Raw genomic sequence first — 20,632 nt, forward strand, 5'->3', positions numbered from 1 at the left:
GAAAGAGTAGGCTCCCCAGGGCGTCCCGCCCCCACTTCCCCCTGTGCTGCTGCTGCTGCCTCCGTCACTTCCAAGGACCGGTGGGGGGGGAAGGGAGGGGTGCGAAGCCAGGTCTGATGGCCTGGCCCCCCCTGCCCCCGCTCCATCGTCGCCACCTGCAGGGAGCTGTTTGTCAGTCAATCAGAGTGTGAATAAAGCGTTATGGACAGACAGATTAAGGCTTTTATAGTATAAGAATTTGAATTTCCCAAGCGCAAATGTAAACAGTATAGCAACAAGCAAGTAACATGGCTCCTTTTTCATAGCTATACATATATCTACCTATGCAATATAAATAAAAAATCAACACAGTTGATAAAGTAGCTTAAAACAAATGGAAACTTTTTCAAGAAAATAAGAAAGCAAGCATATTTCTCAGAAAACTAACAAAAAGCTGTTTTAAAAAAAAACTAGAATTCAGGTGCTCAGATAAAAAATTCTCACAAACAATTAATTTGAGAGAAAAACTTTAATCCTCCCTTTTGTGGACAATGAATGAGAAAAGTGACTAGAGTCAGAAAAGAAAATAATGATGTGCCCTATGCAAGAAAAGAACAAGCCTGATTATACAGACCATGACTTTGCATTGATAGGTTATAAACTGAAGGTGGTTGACTCATGCAAATTCAACAGATCAGCTACAACTGTATGTTGGCATAATATTTTTTAAAAATCACAGGCATCAAAACAGCAGGCAAGAAATCTACAGGAAGGCCATGTACCAGACAGATAAACGACAGCAACAGCTTGTGATGAAAGCACCACGGCATCTCATCATCATGATTTACAAGACTTACAAGGTAGCACAAAAATCAACAATTCCAGCAGCAGCTGGCCTTGCTCAAATCCAATTGGGATAAATAGTTGCAAAGATGAATATATAAATGTATGAATGGCTAATGCAAAGTATGCACCAATGAGTACTGCAGCCAAATACCAGAGACTGAGAGGCAAGCCCACCTGTACTCAAAACATGAAAAAATAAATCTGACTACTCACACCAAGTTTTCTGCTTTATGAGCCACTTCGTACCAGGAAGTAAAAAAGGAGGGTGTGAAAAAGAACAAAACTATATTTGAACATGATTAACATAATTTGGGGTTTATAAAATAATTGATGCAATAACCTTTTCTTGACAACAGTGCCAAGCTTTGTCACTAGTATAAGAGTGAAAATACATCTACCGAACAGCTCTCCTGTCTTTTCCTCTTCTCAGTGGGAGCAGTGGCTAACTGGAGAGAGGGAACTAGACTGTACTTAAGATGTAATCTCTTGTAGGAAATTAAAAACAATAACTTGAGAGTTGGCAGTTTTATCATAGAAGCTCTTGGGCTGATTTTCAAGATTCCTATCTTGTGAGAGTCAAAAAGGCAAAGCCACTGGAAAACTAAGGCTGGTTAAAGAAAGTATGCAGTGATTTTATTACAGACTACCACCTCCTAAATACTGTAAGACTTTGCTTTTACATAAAAGATTAAGCATTAGACTCTTTGAATATTTACAATTTGCAGTTTCTAATCAATCATTTCAAAAAAAAATTCAAGATATTGTTAAAAATTATTTAGATTGGATATATTTACTACCTAAAACATAATTACAAGGTTTGTTTTATTTATCAAAGAGAATGTGCTTTTCAAATGACTAAAATGTATTTTTTTCTTTAGGACTTATTTGGCTAAAGTTATTTTTGGAGGAACAAAAGTAACAATGACAATTGGACTGATGTAGTACTGTGGAAGCAAGGCCACCTATTGCCAGGTAACACTGAGCTTTGGAGCACTCCCCTGGATTTCACACCTGTGGACCGACCAAATAAACAAATACAATTCAATGTAACAAGCACAGCATCATTCACTGTGGCAGCTTTCTTCAGTAAAGCTATTTTAGATAAACACTATATTTTCTCACAAACAACATGCACCTTTCCCCCCAAAATCAGCCCCCCCAAATTAGGGTGCATCTTTTAAGTGGGGAGACACTGTGCATGCCACAGAGCTGCCAAGATAGCTGCTGCTTGCATCTGCTCAGCATGCTGAAGGGGTGAAGTCTTGTGGTAATCCTCTCACAGCCATAGCTATTGGCTGAGCACTGTAGCTTGTACCCAAAGCAGTAAGTGAGCTGTTTGTAGTATCTTGATGAGGCATCAATACTTCATTTACAGAAGTTTTATATATAAAAAACTACTTACAATAAAGAACGAACAGTCTTGCTACTGCCCTTTGCCAGTGTCTGAGGCCTAATCTTGTGTGACAAAGTTGGAAACATGAAGGCCAGGTACAGAAGTTATACTTATTGGGTGGCAGGTGCACAGAAATCTTTCTACAACCATAACCAAACAGATGGTCAGGGCACACAGCCTGCTTTAAAAATGGTGGATCCCTGTCTAAGATAACCCTGGATAGATATATCAGACTTAAGCGTTGTAGGTTACAAGTGCTGTAATGAACATCTGTACTACATCCTATTGTGACACGGTAGGTCACATTCTTCTGGCAACCCATGAGGCTATGTGGCACCCTGCTGACCCCCACTCCCAGGGTAACACTCTAGCCTCACCCACAGCTCGTGTGGTCTGCCCATGCACCAGTGGCTGGCCCTGTTCCTAGGCTATTACTGATGAGAGTCAGCAAAGCCTCTGTTTCCATCACCGCACCCCTTGTTCCCTCCAGTCAGTTATGGGCCTCTGTCTGGTATCATCATTCAGCATGTGGATTCTGTCTACCCCGTCTGGGCATTTGTAAAGATTGCAGCTTTCAATTAAGTGCTGTGCTGATTCTGGACACTGCATTCACATAAGGGGTTCTCCTAAATGTTGTCCTAAGTGTTGTTTTGAAGCCTCCATATCCAGATCTTGGTCTGTTCAGCTTGATCCACACTTCTCTGTCAAGGTCATGCCCAACAGGGACTCATTTGGTGTTGGTATAAAACACTGTAGGAACAGATTTCAGACTCGATTACTCTGAACACACATTTCATTTCCCTTCACCTTCCCTTATCTAAATTTAGCGCAACACACAAAGCCACAGTACCTGGTCTGCCAGACTTTCCATGGGCCCAGAAACCTGGCAGCAAGAGAGCAGTAGGATCTGTTTTCTTATGTCACTTGATCTAATGCCTGAGAGTACAGGGAATACATGTGCGTGTGTGTGTGTGCAAACTGTGCAGTCTGTGCACTGTTAAGTTTAGTGTTGAGTTCTTTAGTGCAACAATTTATGGACCGTACAGGAGCACAGTAATCTGCTGGTGCTTATACCATTGAAGTGCAGTAGTTCTGAGCACTTGGAGGTTGGCCATCCATGTCATGCTGGCTAAACGTCATAAGGCAGCTACCTGTGCAGAGACTGCTGAACTTCTGCATGTGATGTTTATAGGTGAGGGAATGGTTTAATGTGACTCCTTGGTAAATTGGTGTATGCTCAGGGGGAAGGCTGTGGTTGCCTACTCTGACATCTTGGCTCAATGACTGTCCATGTGGAAGACCAATATAGGCAACCCCTGCTTAATGCTCTTAATTGGTTACGGGAAAACCAAATGTTAAGTGGAACCAGGTTAAGCAAAACCCATTTCCCCACAGGCATGAATGTAAATAGAAATATAATTGGTTACTGCTGCTTCTTACCGTAGTTCCTCCCCATCGCCACCACCTTTCCCCACCCCTCTGCCTGCCTGCTGGCCGCTCTGGCCCCACATGCCAGCCATAGCCTGCGCTCCTGCTGGCTCCAGCACCACAGGGCCCCACACTCACTGCTTCTCCCTGCCACTGCTTCTCCCCATCCCCCACCCGTCAGCCGCTCCAACACCATGTGCCAGCCTGGGTCCCCTGCTCCTGCTGCCCTGCCCTGGGCCTCTGCTGGCCCTCGCCCTGCGGCACCAGTGCGGGACCTGAGCTCATGCCTGCCCACCCACTCACTGTCACTCACCACTTCTTGCCGCCACCGCTGCTTCGCTGAGCGCTATAATGAAACTGGCTTAGCGCTAAGTGAAATCAGGTATGAATTTTACATGAGTGCTATAGCAAAATAGCGCTAAGTGAAACCGTGTTAAGTGGGGGTTGCTTAAACTGATTTATTGATGCTCTTCACTAAGCTTGTGCTTCTTGAACAATCCCCGCCCCCAACAACCCCTGTGCCACTGAGCTGGAATGAAGCTATGGCTCCAGGCTCGGTCCCCCCTACTGTTGTTGGGGGCTTATCAGTTTGTGTTGCATTGAGTGGGGCCATAAATCTGGGTAATTGACAACTGACTGCCCCATCTCTCAAGGTCACACTGCTTTCCTGAGAGAGGGTAGCATGTTACCAGGAGCCCCTGACACAAACCCTAAACCAAACAGAGCATGGTATACACTGAAAGCTTTTTGAGCCTCATATGCAGTATGTAAACAACAGGCAAAACTACATGTTTTTGCTGGCGATCTTCTGGGCGCTGTTTGGCAGAACAGCTAGAAATAAGCACCACCGAAGGTAAGGCAAAGCAGGGAACAGGAATTCTCCCTAACAGCCCCCACTTCCACTCCGTCCCTCCTTCTCCTCCCAGAGAACTGGAGAAGGCTCACCCCTCCAGGCCCTGATGCTTGGGTTTGCCAGCCCCCCGGCTCCCCCATTGGGCAAACAGAACCCAGGCATCCAGATTTTCCAAACTGGGAGGCAGAACTCAGGTGTTCTGTGCCATTAACTGGGTTGTGAAGAGCTATGTGGCTTGTCCCCAGGTGGGGAAAAGGGTCTGGACAAAGGCCTCACTAGAGGTCTTGGTATCTCCCTGGTCTTCAGGCTCTGTATTTGTGAAACCCAAGATGCTGGATGCTCATCAGGATACCTGCAGAGTATTGGAGATATGTGTGTAGATGGCACCAGTGACGTGAGTACCAAAGGGGACCCTCGATGTGGGGCATTAGAATGGACAGGTCAGGGACTACTTGCATCCATGGCGCTGCAGCACTTGAACAAGCTGCCCAGGACCAGGAATGTACTGTGAAGGTCCAAGAAGGTCTATGGATAGCCACCCATTGTCTGAGAGAAGCCACACATGGTACTACAGAGCTGAGAGTCACAGTGCCAGGATAAAGTGTTTATGCACAGGGTAAAGGACTGCTTGGGATCCAGCTACAAAACCCCTGAGTGACTTAAGTGCCACTTCCAGTGTGGAGACTGTCTCCCTCCCGGAACAGACAGGAGGGGCAGGCTGCCACCCCCTCCACCCCTGGCATGGAGAGCCCTGCTCCTGGGACTCCTCCCTGGGATGACATGCTCAAGAGTACCCATGGGGTGGCGAGGCGGGGAAGGTGGCCCTGGATGGAGGGGGAATGCTCGACAACATGCATTTACTGGGAGATGCTGGGGGGAGGGGGAGGCCAGGACAGGAGATATGGTGCATAGGAGCTGCTGCCCTGTGGGTCCACAGAGCCAGGAAGGCATCCGGAGTAGCAGTGCAGGAAGGGAGGGGGATCAGGCTTCCCGAGACCTGATGCCAGGGCTGGCTTTGACCCAACCCACCTTCCAGGGCCAACTTGCTACCCCTGGCCATTGGCAGTCACCAGTGCAGGTGCAGGGTCCAAAAGAGAGCGGGGTGGGGGGCGTGCAACCCACCGGCCCAGGCTATGCTGGGGCCAGGTCCCACTGCAGGGGAGCAGCACAGTCTTTGCAAAGATAGGTAGCCCCCTGGGCTATGGCTCACATTCTGGAGCAAGCAAAATTTCACAATTTTTCTTTACTAAGCACAAGAAAAGTTTGGCAGCTGTAACATTTAATTAAACTGAGGGCCAGCAATTTCGCATGTGGTATTCCACCTGCTGCCCCACAGTTTCATGTTTGTTGAGCCCCTGCAGCTATTCACCCCTCCTCAATGTCATAATTGCTCAGTGCAGCCACGGTCTTTCCCCACTCTCTTAATGTTAACTGAGAAGAAGGTTCCAAGTGCCGGAGTAGGCAACATTATATAGTTTTTGTTTAATAAACACACTAAAAGTTTGGCAGCTTCAACATTTTATTAAAGCAAGGCACACATTTTCCGCGCACTGCATTCCCCAGCACCCCGGTGTGTCTCTCTGGTGGGAGCTGGGGAGGGAGAGAGGAAGTGGGACCAGTGCCCAGACAGCCTAGGTTCTGGGCAGTGATGCCCATGATGCAGGGCCAGAGGAGTACATGGCAGGAGACCCACTTCTTGATGCCAGGGCATAGGAACTCAAAGCCCTCTGGCTCTACTTATCTGGGGAAGGCTCCCGATTCATGCAGGTGAGAAGCTACTCAGCTAGGGCTTTGTGGATCTGGAGAGCATGCTGCAGTGTGGGGCCAGGGCCACCAATATTGGTGAGGGCTGGAAATATAGGTATCCAGGACACACACACACATGGATCCCATGTCTGGGATGGATAAACACACACCATGCACACACACACAGCGGCCACAGAGTACACTGGGAGGGCATGCGTGGGATGGCTGGCTGATGCTCACGCCCATAACAAACCACTGCCACATCAGCTCTAGGTGGCTAGAGTGATGTCCCCACCAGTCAATCAGGGGTGGCTTGGCTGTTCTGCTCTGCTTGAGAGTCTTTGGCAGTATGGTAAGCCCATGGGACAGGCTGGGAGGCATACAAAGCCCCCACCCCCCCTCACTGTGACTGGCCTATGCAGGCAGACTCAAAGCTGCCATCCCCTCTACTCCCCCCCCTCCACCAAGGGCCCATGTGTGCTCTGCTTCCTCCCGATCTAAACAGGGGAGCTTAGAGTAAAACTCAAAGGTTAGAGTGCTTTCGCTGCGGGCTTGTACTTAGCTAATATATTTGGTTAATGTCTATACTTAGCCAAAGTGTCCAGGATGTATGGCATCAAAGGAGATGGTCTGTCACCCCAGGAAGCTCATGATGCCACTCTTCCTAGATACTATGTTTCTAGGAGGGCTTACTCTATGCGTCACAGGTGTCCATGACAGGAAAAAAAACATTATTCTTGATTTTGTCTTCCAAAAACAAGGTGCATATTTTATTTGGGGGTGTGCTGTATGAGAGAAAATATGCTGAGTTACACTTTCCTCTCTTCTGGGATATTAATTTCCTACAAGTTTTCATTTTCCTTTATTAAAATGTAGTCCTTCCCAATAAATGAAGAACACTGTGAATTTCAATTGGGCATTTTCTTTTTCATGAAATATTTTGAAAATCTGCAAGCAGCCCATTTTGACCTGTGATCTTGTCAGACTTTTCTAGCCTGTAGGCCCTAGTTTGTGATTGGATGAAAGTAAAATACAGTACCTGCTGATTCAGTAGAAGACCAACTTTTCTGAGATGATGCTGAACCAATATCATTGTCTGCTGCTAGAGTTACTATGCAAAACCAAGGGTTTACAAGAACAATAATACTTGGCAAGATGAGCAGGGCACAGGCATAACATAGTGGTAATTAAAAGGTGAAAACATGTTCAAGTTTGAACAAATGAAGCATATGTATACCTACAATGGAAGGTGCATATGTGACAGTCATAGGAAGGATAATTCTTCTTTGCTCTATGCTACTTCTTTCTAACAAGACCCACAGATTTATGTGGTGGAAGAAAAGCCTAAAAGATATATAGGTTAAAAGGGACAATGAAAAAAAGAGCATATGATGATTAAGAAAAAAATCTTCTCTATCTCTTGGATCAATTTTATGGGATACAATTAAGAATATTTTTCCTCGCTTACCCTGAATCAGTTAAAATCAAATTAGCCAAATGCAATTTCAGGCAGAGAATATTCACATTTTCAAGTGCCTCCTTATATTCTGAAATGTGATACAAGACAATTTTCTCTCTGTGAAATCTTATTCTAACATACCTTCTCTAATACATCAAGGTGCTTGACACTGTTTTATATGTTTTTTGTTTGCCTCCCTGAAAATCCTTTACAATGCTAACAGATTAGCATAGTTCAAGGTTCTATTGTTCAGGGTGCTTCAGTTAAATAATTATACAAAGTGATCCCTTTGGCTAGGGGCAGACATTCAAAAAGCCTGAGCCTGCATTGATTCAATCTTTGCAGGTTAGTATAACATGGCTAGGCTAAATCACTTTGTAACTGTACAGACATGCCAGAATTGCAGGCACATGTCTGCAATGGCTCAGGCTAGAAGCTGGGTGGTGCTAGAGCAGCCCTCCCTCCCTCCCCTTGCACAGTACTGATCTGAGGGGAGGATGGCCAGGCCCCAGCAGGATGCTTTGATTAGCCCAGCAGGGAACTTATAAGAGTGTTCATCACTCCTAACTCAGTGTTTATCACCCCATTAAGAAAACAACAGAGGGGCATTACCAGCTACCTGTTGATTCTACTTGTTGACTTGGCACCGACCACAGTCAGCATGTGGTCTGCTAGCTAATACACAGACACATCTCAGCAAGGCAGAGGGAAGGGGGGAATTCCTGCTTAGCAGGGAGTGGTGAGGGGGAGTGGGGAAGCAGCCCACAATCTGTGCCAGAACTGTAGCCAAGGAACAGAAGGGAGGGGTCAGCCTTGCTGGGGAGCAGAGAGCCCTGCCCAGCCCAGCATGCTAGGATGCTGGGAGAGTCTGGTTCATCTTAAATGAGCAAGGGGTTTGGGACAGACATTGCATAAACTGGTTTGACCCAAATCAGTTTAGTCTGATACTACATTCAACCAGGTTTATCTCAAACCGGTTTCAGCCATTTTCAAGCTGGTTTATATGCACTGAACATCTGTTCTGTTACAGGTTTAAACCAGTTTCAGATCACTTAAGCCGGTTTGTGTGTAAAGTCTGTCCCTAGCCTTAATGTCAATCTTGTTCCAGCACAAACACTACCAGTAGCATAATGAACACAATAATGAGGAATTTCTGTTTATTCTTATAACATGAGACTTGAATGTCAGCTAAACGATGGGACAACTCCTTAGCCATCTTGCTTGAATTCATGTAATATTTTTCATTGGTAAGATAGGACTGTTAAATCTGCAGAATCCTGGACCCCAGCATGTTATTCAAAATACTGTGGTGTGGTTCATACCATATTAAAAAAGGCATAAATATGGCCAAAATCTAGTAAGTTTCACTGAAGAGGTATGAAGATAGCTCTTTATACCCTGCTTTGGCTTACTATTATTACTATTTACCACCGGTATTATTATTAATACAACACCTTGGAGCCCTACTTATGAACCCAGGACCCTACTATGCTAGGAACTGTGCAAACACAGGACAAAAAGAGGTCCCTGTCCCAAATGAGGAAGAAAGCAGAAGAGACGATATAGATATAAGACAAACGAGGAAACAAAAAGAACAACTGAGCTGCATGACAGGGAGATCTCAACCCCCTACTAACCTAACTTTTAGCAAGTTTTTTGTAACCACAGTAGAACAATAGACAAACAGGGCTGGGACAGGAATTCAAGAGGTCACCTAGTTCAAAATTATATCAAATCATCCCAGGAAGATTTTTTTTTCAACCTGCCTTTACAAACTTCCAGCGAGTAAGATTTCACAGCCTAAGTTACCTGTTCCAGTACTTAACAACCCTCATCAAAAGAAGAGTTTTAAGGATGGATTCGAGAGAAGAAAATGAGGTACTTTTGTGGATGTTTGCTGGAAGCTCCCTCTAAGAGCCAGTAAGAGAGAAAACAAAAGTACTTTCTTGAAAATCTAAGTGGGCCACAAAGACTGATTTCATGGGGTAAAAGGAGCCAGGAGTTGATATCTCAATAGTGAATGACAGATAATAAGTAGAGTGGAGACAGACTCTGAAGGAATTTGCAAGTGAAGATATATTTCATGTGATAGGGTGCCAGTGGAGGGGTGCCATGGTTAAGACAGTGGGTAATGAGAGGGGCTGTTAGAGGAAGGAGGACAAGAAACTTCTGAGTCTGACTGGGTAGAAGGAAAAGAGAATGGAAGGCCAGAAGTCATATATGAAAAAACAGAATGCATACAGCACTTCATTATAAACATGGATATTTGGGCTGTTTCTCACCCATTTCCCTCTAGAGTAGCAGAAGCAATAGCACTCCATGTTTTAGATGATAAATTCTGGCAAATATAAAGGTGAGAAATAAAAACCAAAAAGCAAGCTTGCCACGAAAAGCATGCAATTAGTATTTTCTTCTTTTAAATACTTGAACAACCTGGAAAAGGCCAAACCATGAGATTTGAAATATGGTTAAAAATTATGGTACATACATCAGCTGCTTTCTGCCACTGACCTTTCTGTGCCCTTCTAAAGCTCTGATTTACAATCAGGAAAGATATGCCACTGCACGACAGGACAAGGATAGAAATGTGAAATACTTGAGAAAGACAGCTAGCTTACCAATGGGAAATTATACTTAAAATCTCAGTCAAAACATGTAAAAATATAAAAATCATTCTTATAAAGTGCCCTTCTTCCTTTTGATTTTTATGTGGGATTCAGGCCTCATCATATATAGGGCCTGCAATAAAGCATGATGGGAACTGAACTCAGAATTCAAGAAGTGGAATAGCTATAGTAATCATCACAGCAATGTTAAAATGAGAGCCCAGCTAGAAAAAGGGGAAAACTCAGAAAATGTGCCCATGGTTTTGCAATTACAAAAAAAATCTTTGCGATGAAAAATGTGAGAATGAAAGAAAACAGGCACAGAGATAATTGGTGCCAAATGCTTAGGAACTGAATATACATAACACGTACACTTGATTGTATTGTCTATCAAATTTCATAGGCTAGGGACAGAAGTTGCACATAAACTGGTTTAATTGATCAGAAACTGGTTTAAACCTGTAACAGAACAGAAGTTCAGTGCACATAAACCAGTTTCAAAATCGCCAAAACTGGTTTAAGATAAGCCTGGCTGAATGTAGTATCAGACTTAACTGATTTAAGTCAAACCAGTTTATGGAACTTCTGTCCCAGACCCCTTCCTGGTTCAAGTTCAATCACAGTCCCCCAGCATCCCAGCATGCTTTGCAGCCTGGGGCTGACCTGGGCTGTCTGATCAAGCACGGCAGGGTTAGCCCCGCCCCCCCACTTCCTAGACAGAGCAGTGAGGGCTGGCTGACAAAGGGATGGCAGTGGGAAACGCAGCTGGTGAAACCCACTCTGCCTGGCAGGGTAAGAGCAGCCCCTGTCAGACTTTTTGCCACTGGAGTGGAGGGGGCGGGGGGCATGGGCCAGCAGGCTCAGGGGGAGGGAGGGAGATTAAACCCCCATCTCCTCTCCTACCCACATGGGACCCCAGCCCAGGTCTGCCTGGCTTCCCCTCCCTCTGGCTGCTCGCTGCTCTAGCAGTGCAGGGCATGGACAGAACCCACCTGGGCAGCAGCCTCTGGTGAAGTGGGGGAAGGATGGCGATTAAACTCCTGTCTTCCCTCTCTCCCACCAGCATAGGGACCCCAGCTAGGGTCTGTCTGGCTTTCTGTGGCTGCAGCTAGCTCAGGCAGAACCTCAGACAGCAGCCCAGGCTGGCTCTGGCCAAGCCCCATGCCATGCAAGCACCCAGCGAGGGGGAAAGCTAGGCAGACCCTGGCTGGGGTCCCTGTTCCAGTGAGAGACAGGGGAGTTTAATCCCCCTCCCTCCCTTTTGCCTGAGGCACTGTCCTGGCCAGTGTCAGGCCACACCCCCCTCCCCCAGGGACAAATCTGGCAAGGGCTTCTTCCCCTCCTCCAGGTACACCCCAGATGGGTCCCTGCAGGGACCCTCTCCCCAGTCAAACCTCTCCCCAGTTTAAACCTCTCCCCAGTCAAACTCAGCAGCCGGCCAGGGCTCTGCCACACCCCTCCCCGCATGGTGAGCTTCCCTCCAGCTTTATAGCTGCTGTGAAAGGGAAGGGAGGGCTCACTCTAGTGCCTCCTGGTTGCTAGTCTGAGCCACTGAAGGCATGTGGCTGTATTTCTGGAATCAAAAGTGAATGTCTATTCATTTGCAAATCAGTTCAATCTATGCAGGTTTGACTAACCTGCAAAGATTGAATCAATTCAAGCTTGGGCTTTTTGAATGTCTGCATTTAGCTGTAATGGCTCTGGATACAATTTTCCCTGGGAAACTGAACATTAGTTTAGAATCCATGTCACAGTAACAGTATAAAAGACTTCAAAGACCAATGCTTCAGTTGATATTAACTTTAGTGATAGCCTGCTTCATATTTGTTTTTATCATGGTGCTTATTTTATCAAAATAATCATTAACTCAGAAGTCTAGCTTCCATTGCCCTTTGGTTTTTTTTGTTTTTCATCTGGATTCTAGACTTTTGTCAGCAATTTTTTCTAACAAGTACAAGTCTCTATTGTTCAAGACTAACAAACTCAGGCAAACTTATCACTTATCATAAATGTTTGCCCTTTAAAAAAAAAAAAGAACAGAACATGACTGGTTTTCATTACTGTCATACTCCATAGAGAAAACAGAGTTTTAGTCTGATAAGAAGAAAAATTTAGCCTATATATAGCATTTAAACAATGACAATTACACAACCAGTTGCATTAATTGGCTCTCATTTAAAGAGGACAGCAAGCTTTCCCTCTGAAGGTAACATATACACAACCTGTTTCTTCCCTCAGCTTTTTGAGCTGAGAGAGAGAGAGAAAGAAATGAGGAGGTAAGAGAAGTCTGCCACAGCAGGCACTGAACTATTAATTTAAACAAAATAATACATTAAAAAAAAAAGCATTAAAGCAACCAAAGATGGCACATTCAGAATTTAAAAGGAAACTTCACACTTTGTATAGACTAGCAAATACAGTATATACTACTTAAACATAATTTAATTTATTTTCCTTATGCTTCTCGTTACGGTCTTTGCCATTCTGACTGATCAAAGAGTTTTGTGGAAGTTGGGGTTTGCTACCTTTATAGTATCTTCTAGTCTGCCTGCCGAGAATTCAGCATGCTGGTTTGGAGATCTCACAATCACTTTCAAGACAACAGTATAATGCCTTAAACAAAGGATTATAATTCACTGCAGTATTAGGCTGATAGACAAGCCCGGCTGCATGGGAAAAAGCTCTCAACTAAGCACATCTTTAAGAAAAAGAAAGAGAATAAAAAATAACACTACAAAGTAAAGTGTGTTGGCTTAAACGTTCACTTTTCCCCAGTCTGATGATTTGTGAACGTCTCTTTAAAGTCTATTCAATTTTAATTTTCTCTATTTTGTTTCGCTACTGCAGCATAGGTTGCATAGAAAAGTGAGTAATATCTATTATTAAGATTCACAACAGAGGATAATATTTAATGGTGAAACCAGTACTAATAAGAGTAAGCACAAAAACTTCAGTTCCTCATGAATATCTTGGATTACACACTGGTGTAATACTGGTGGCCACAGTACCACGTGGCGATGTGTCTCTTATTCTTCTTCCATGAATGAAGGAATGCAACCATGCATCACTAACTGCTATACAAGTGACAAGGAAGAAGGTTTTGTTTTTTTTCAGATGAAGAAAATATTTGCCAGAAAATGTGGTATCAACCAACCAGACACTAACAGGAAATTCATAACTAAAATTTAGAGGTTAGGGCATTTCACAGAGTTGGGAGACCCTGGTTCAAAAATCCCAGCTCTGAATCAAGCACAGAGTAGATGAAGCCCCTAAACAAAGGGCTACCAGGTCTTTTTCTATCTTAAACTGTAGTAAAACTTTGTATAAAATATTCAAATATTCATTAGGCCAGAGATTGAGAATGACATTATAGCCCAGGGGTTATGGCACACTTCAGAAAATGCCATTTTGTAGCTTTCATTCATTTCTTGACTACAGAAAAATAATAAAGCAATTCTTTTGGTGCAAAAACTCAGAAAAATCATAGCAGGTCAGAGACAACTCTGGATACTTATTTGAAACCTCTAGATTTATCTTGTGAATTGTGTAGATGTTTGCAATCTAGCAATGCTAATATGACGTAGCACCTTTAAAAGGATCGCGCAACACCCTAGTGGAGAATCACTGCACTAGGTGATTAGCTAAGAAGTGCTGCTGCACCATCCTCCCCCTCCTTACTGATTTTATGAACAATGACTGTCAGAGTCATAAGGAAGTATGGCTGGAAGAGACCTCTGGAGGTCATCTGGTCCAACCCCATGCCTGAGGCAGGATCATCCCTATCCAAGCCATCCTACAAATGCTTAAATCTAGGCATTTATCTAGGCATTAACTTTCCATTGCTTAGCTTTTGTTAAAGATACCTGAAATAGAAACAAAATATTTTGGGCTTTTCCTTTCAGTCAGGAAAAACAAACAAACAATCAAAACCCCCTTTTAATTTAGTTCAGTTCAAACTGGCTTTTTCCAATGCTTTGGTTCAGCAAAAAATTGCAAAATTAATCATTTACAGAGTCTGTCATGGTTCACTATTATTATTTTTCTTTCACCAAATATTAAGACCTTTTCAAATCTAATTTTCAAATGAGTTCCCCCATATGTCTACACAGTACATAAAAACCCACTACTCTGCATCAGCCTATAAACATTTATAACAGGAAATCTCAGCACATTAACCTAAGATAGAAGATGTAACATAATTCAAACTGTCTTTAAGAAGAGAAATATTTTCTGATAGTCTTCTCAAAACCCACCCATTTCAAAAAATGTTCCAAGTAGACAATATGCCATTTTATAATGATCTGTATTCTAACAATAAGGTAAAATATGAACAATACTTAGAGAATTCATATAGTACAGGGGCTAGTGACCTATGGCCTCTGTGCAGACCTGGGGAGCTTCAGTGGCATTCCAGTACCAGGAGACTTCAGCAGTCTGTAGTGAAGTAGTACTTTCCTAATTAATCCCCAAAATCCCTCCATGAGGAAGGAAAATACTACTATTCCTACATTACAAAATTAAATTATATTACTTATATTATAGGTTTATTTATTCATTTTGATTTCTATTTATTTTTTTAAACTCATTTTAACAGTCCAGCTTCTCTTAGCACAATCTCTAAATAACCATGTTAACGGGGCTTCTCAGTCAACAAAGTCAGCCACATGCCTAATTTATGCATTTATGGAACTGGGGACTAAGTGCTAATGGGGATCTTCAAAAAAGTGCCAAGATTTATAAGCATAAGTTCCAGGGAAATTCATTTTTGCACTTCGTTAACTTTACCATTTTTTTTAACTCCTACCAAAAATATTTTTAAAGTACTTTACAGAAAAACACTAAAAGTTTTAGTTTTTCTGCTATTCTGTGGATGCTTGACCAATTAACTGAACATAAAAAGAAATAAAGTGAAACTGACTACAGCACAATATTTAGTTAGTGTCTGATGTATTAACTGAAAAAAGAAAAAATATTTCCCCATTTAACCTTCTTTGTTACCATAGTTTTAAAAATTACTCGCAAGTATAATAGGAATAAAAACTACTGACAAAAATGGAATTTTTCAAGTTGATAATGTTTCTCTAAATTCTATTATCCTCATTGGATTATGTTGGCTTTTTTCTTTTTTTTTTAATCTGCTCTGCCTTTGTAAATTTGAGCCTCTCGAAAAAAGACCTTCTAGTTGTTAGCACAGATGATTGTTGTCATATAGATAGTAGTTCTGCCTCTACCTAAATTTTTCCAACACTTCCTATTACATTACTCTGTTTTCAGCTAATTATAACTTTGCTAAACTTAAACTGTTTAGCCTGGTATTTTCCATGCACGGTGTCTGCCTCTGGATTAATTTCTTTCCTTCTTTTTCTAAGTTTCAGCAATAATGGTCTAGCTGTTTCAGGGCATGAGACTAAGGAAAAACACACAGTTCAACAGATGTTAAGACAATTCATACAATCAAATCTTTGACAACTTTTAGCACTTCCTATGTTGCTGGATCTGTGACTGATAGAACATTTCAAACACATTGGAGGTTGTGCGCTGAGGACGCTTTTTGGTGGTCTTCGTTTTTGCCCTTTTGCTAGACATCTTGGCTGTTGATTCCAACAGCAGCAGCGGAGAAGCGAGTCTGACCCCCACTTCGAGCGCAGAAGGAGACAATCCCATTGCACACAAAATGGGGCAAAGGAGCCAAGAAACCCTCTGGGTTGAACACGGAAATCCAGGAAAGCTGAGGGGCAAAGAAAAAGGCATACAAGCTGTGGAAGCAGGGGGTAGCTACCAAGGAGAAGTATATCTCCTCAGCTCACACTTGCAGTCAGAAAGGCCAAAGCAGCAATGGAACTCAGGCTGGCGACAAAAATTAAAGACAACAAAATGTCCTTCTTCAGGTATATAGGGAGCAAAAAGAAGGTGCAGGGCAGCACAGGACCCCTACAGGACAGGCTAGGGCAATTGGTGACAGATAGGAAGGACAAGGCTGAACTCTTCAATGAGTTTGCCTCTGTATTCCTGAACACAGATCAAGACAAACCTCCCAACTGCATTACAGATAGGCACAGGAGGAACACCAGCCCACCAACAGTTAGCACTGACCTAGTAAAGAGACAATTGGAGGGGTTGAATGTGTTTAAGTCAGCAGGCCCGGATGATCTTCATCCAAGGGTGCTGAAGGAATTAGCCAGTGTCATAGCAGAGCCACTAGCACAGCTGCTAGAGCACTCTTGGTGCTCAAGTCAGGTCCCAGAGGACTGGAAAAGGGCCAAGAAGGGGAGGAAGGAAGATCTGGGTAATTATAGGCCGGTTAGTCTCACCTCTATCCTTGGGAAAACCTTTGAAAAAAATTATCAAGGACCACATTTGTGGGAGCCCAGCAGGAAAAATAATGTTGAAGGGCAACCAGCATGGGTTCATAGCAGGTAGATCCTGCCCGACTAACCTTGTTTCTTTTTATGACCAGCTCACAAAATGCTTAGATGCACGAGTCGAGGTAGATGTCATCTACTTGAATTTTAAGAAGGCCTTTGATGCGGTATCTCATCCTATTCTCATAAACAAACTGAGTGGCTGTGATATAAATGATTAAATGGTCAGGTGGCTGGCAAATTGACTTAAGGGTCGCACCCTGAGAGTGGTGGTGGACAGGTCGTTATTGACTTGGAAAGATGTGGGCAGTGGGGTTCCCCAAGGGTCAGTCCTTGGACCTGTGCTATTCATTGTCTTCATCAGCAACTTGGATGAGGGCACGGAGAGCACTCTGTCCAAATTTGCAGAGGACACAAAATTACGGGGTACAGTAAACACACTAGTGAGAAGGGATTGAATCCAGGCAGACCTGGACAGGTTGGAAAAGTGGGCAGAAAAGAATAGGATGCAGCTCAACAAAGACAAGCGCTAAGTGCTGCATCTAGGGAGAAGGAATCACTAACGCACCTATAAGCTAGGGGATAACCTTCTCAGCAGCACAGTGGCAGAAAGGGATCTTGGAGTCATAGCTGACTCGAAGATGAATATGTGACAAAGTAATCAGTAAAGCTAACTGCACTCTATCATGCATTAGCAGGTGCATCATGAACAGGTCCAGGGAGATACTTCCCCTCTATGTGGTACTGGTCAGGCTGCAGTTGGCGTACTGTGTCCAGTTTTGGGTGCCAAGCTTCAAGAGGGATGTGGATAACCTTGAGAGGGTCCAGAGGAGGGCTACTTGTATGGTTAGAGGCCTGCAGGTAAGGCCCTACAAGGAGAGACTGAGGGACCTGGAACTCTTCAGCCTTCACAAGAGAAGGCTGAGAGGTGATCTTGTGGCCATTTACAAATTCATCGGGGAAGTGGGGGGGGGGGCCTTGGAATAACTAGGAACAATGGCCACAAACTGAGACAGAGAGCATATTTAGGTTGGGCATCAGGAAGAACTTCTTCACAGTAAGGGTTGCCAGAATCTGCATTGGGCTTCCAAGGGAGGTGGTGCTCTCCCCTCCCTTGGGAGTCTAAGAGGAAACTGGACAAGCAACTGGCTGGGGTCATGTGACCCCAGCGCACTTTCCTGCCCAGGGCAGGGGCCCAGACTCGATGATCTATTGAGGTCCCTTCTGACTCTAACAACTATGAAACTATGTTCTCGAGCTAGAGCTTGAAATGTAAAAGGAAGGCGGTGCCTTCCTGTGAGGGATATGCTGTTTCAAATACCTACCTCTGCTAAAGTAAGACTGAAAAAACTCAGTTTGCATACACTCATCAAACACCGGTTAAGGGTTTGATAGCTAAATTATCTGAATAGTCCAGCAGCAAAGAGCAAACTCTATCCCCCAGCTGTAACTGCTCCCCCTGGCTTCTGCAGATGTCATAGAACCAGAGAACGAGAACAAAGGGATTCTTCCTGTGCTCTCAGCTTCTCACAGTTCTCACTGCTGGCATTCACAAAATATGCAGGACAAGAAACCCTGACTTGAATACACAGGTGATAAGAACCAAACCTGGGAAGAGTAGGCAGACTTGCAGCAAAGGGAACAGATCAGGAAAAGAAGCCTGAGGTGAGAATGAAGGGAAGCTTGGGACTGGCTAGGACTGCTGATATCTGGTATCTTTATAGCTGCATGGGATTCTATGAAAAACTACCATTAGACAGGTTTTGTAATTAAAAACTTTACCAATAACCTCAGAAGTAGTACAGCAAATTAATTTTCCAATGTCTGGTTTGTGTGACAGTTGGAAGTGCTGACCTACTGACATAACAGCATAGAAGGCTTTGCATTAGAGTGCAAGTTTGATGACACTGAGGTACATATTTTGCTATCTGCTGGCGAGGGAAGTGAAAGCCTTATGGAATACTGGAGTGTATTACCAGTTGTGCTATATGTAAAAGGTGTTCCTTACTTTCTTGTCACATTATCTTCAAAGGGGTTATTGAGAAACCAGAGCTTCTATGACAAGATGGAATCTGGGGACACTTTTTTAACCAAGACAGAAATATTGGTTTTGTGGTCTGAGGCAGCCAAACCGATAGTAAGACTGGTTAAATCAGCCTGGAAAATATACAGTTGGTATGATCTATAGCATCTTTAAAAGGTGATTTTCGTATTACAGCTGGCTGTTCAGCTACACTTAGAAATTACTGCTCCTCAAAAATATACCAGTAGGGGTCTAGTTTCAGTGATTTGCAGTTATAAAAGTATCACTCCATTTGTGGTTAGTGAGAAGTAACAATGTAAATCTTCCACAGATCAATGGGCAAACAATTCCCTTAGTTTCTCTTTCTAGGCAAGTATGTGGAAAAAATAATTAAACTCACTTGCAGGACACTTTTGTTCGATCAGCCACCATAGTCCATTGCTGCTGATTAGTGGAAACCTCAATGTAATAGCTGTAGCTCCGATCATCACAGTCCCACAGTAGTAACCTAAACAGGAAGAAGCAGTTAGAACATGGAAGTGATGAGTCAAATGATCATTAAAGTAGGCTGCAAGTGACATTTTTCAGTCCTCTCTCTTTTCTTTGAACCTTATTTAGTTTAACGGCTAATTCTGTAAAGTGCCTCTATCAGCTCTTGGCTGGTATTACTGACCCTCCAAATCACTTTATTCGCACTATCTTACGTTAACTCCAACAACAAGCCTATATACCATGCTTATTCAAAGTATTGTATGACATTCACTCAATTTACTTTTAATTCATTTAAAAATCAATATATGCACTCTTTTGGCAAGTGGAACAGTGAACACATCACCAACTTAAAGATCTGTTTAGATAATTCATATACAGAAAGCGCAACTTAAAGGCTAGGAAAAAATAAAGCAGGTTCTTCTTATTAGGAGGAACTACCTTCCTGCACATATTCTCTTTTTATGGCAAATGTGCACAAATGTTTCAGTTGCAGGGAATTCTCTACCTCGATCCTTTATCAAATCAGGAAAAAGAATTGGAATTTAATTGACAAAACAAACAATTCAGGTCAGGTCGACACCTTCCTCTACCTGTGGTACTTCATGACCACAAGCTCTCATAGTGTACATTAAAAGAATGGTTATACTAAGGACCTGCCTTCAAATTTCCCGCATTTAACCAGACACCACAGCAAGAAAGGCAAGAGACCAAGGATATGGTTTAGCCAAGCTGAAACTATCAAATATTACATTTGAGAGCAGGTAGTTATTCAACTACTGTAAATTATCCACAACTTTAATTGTTATTACCTTGTGGAAGGCTTCCATCAGCAGATTGCCACATTAACCTGGTCGCAAGAAACATTGCTGGAACACCAATACCTTTCACTCAAACAAGAAGAGGGGATATGAGGGACTTGTCTCCTCTCTGTACCTTACATTAGTAATATAAACACCATTCTCCAGCTTATTTAGGAGATGCTTTCTCCTGATCTGCTTCTAATTCTAGTTTAACAAAAAATTGAATCTTGTATTGAATAACTAACCTGCAGTTGGCATCTATCAAGTTATGACAAAATGAATTTTGGAGATGAGTCGCTGAGAAGAAGGGGGAAATAACACACACTCACCAAAACCAACCTGATAGTGACAAAAATTGCTTCTCAATACTAAGAGGGAGACAACCATAATATCTCCATCTAATCCCACACAAACCTGGTCATATTCTAGTGTGAACAGGGAAGGGGCGAGTCTTTTCTCAGTGCAAAGTGGCACCACATCCCCAAGCAAGAAGGAAGGATTTCTAAGCCTTTCTTTTATATACATAGGGACCAATACATTTATGCTAAACTTTTCTTGTCAACTAATCAATTCTAAAGCCACCTCTCTCCAGTAGTGGAAGAGAAGTGTACACAATACTTGAAGAGGCCAAATGGTTTCTTTCCC

The 20,632-nt window shown here is 43.2% G+C and overlaps 1 protein-coding gene across 7 annotated transcripts in view; it reads right to left on the reverse strand.

Moving 5' to 3' along the window:
* BTBD9 (BTB domain containing 9) overlaps nucleotides 1–20,632 on the reverse strand; it is a 289,544-nt gene that overhangs the window by 64,059 nt on the left and 204,853 nt on the right. For 6 of the 7 annotated variants that reach the window (XM_025197813.1, XM_025197814.1, XM_025197815.1 and 3 more), the window contains one exon: nucleotides 19,096–19,203. In XM_025197813.1, coding sequence (XP_025053598.1) covers nucleotides 19,096–19,203 — 108 coding nt within the window. Of the gene's footprint in view, nucleotides 1–10,861; nucleotides 16,039–19,095; nucleotides 19,204–20,632 lie in introns of those variants that run through there. The other variant, XM_025197816.1, reaches the window with a different exon arrangement.

Source organism: Alligator sinensis, unplaced genomic scaffold (assembly GCF_000455745.1).
Source record: "Alligator sinensis unplaced genomic scaffold, ASM45574v1 scaffold198_1, whole genome shotgun sequence".
In the NCBI taxonomy this organism is placed as follows: domain Eukaryota; kingdom Metazoa; phylum Chordata; order Crocodylia; family Alligatoridae; genus Alligator; species Alligator sinensis.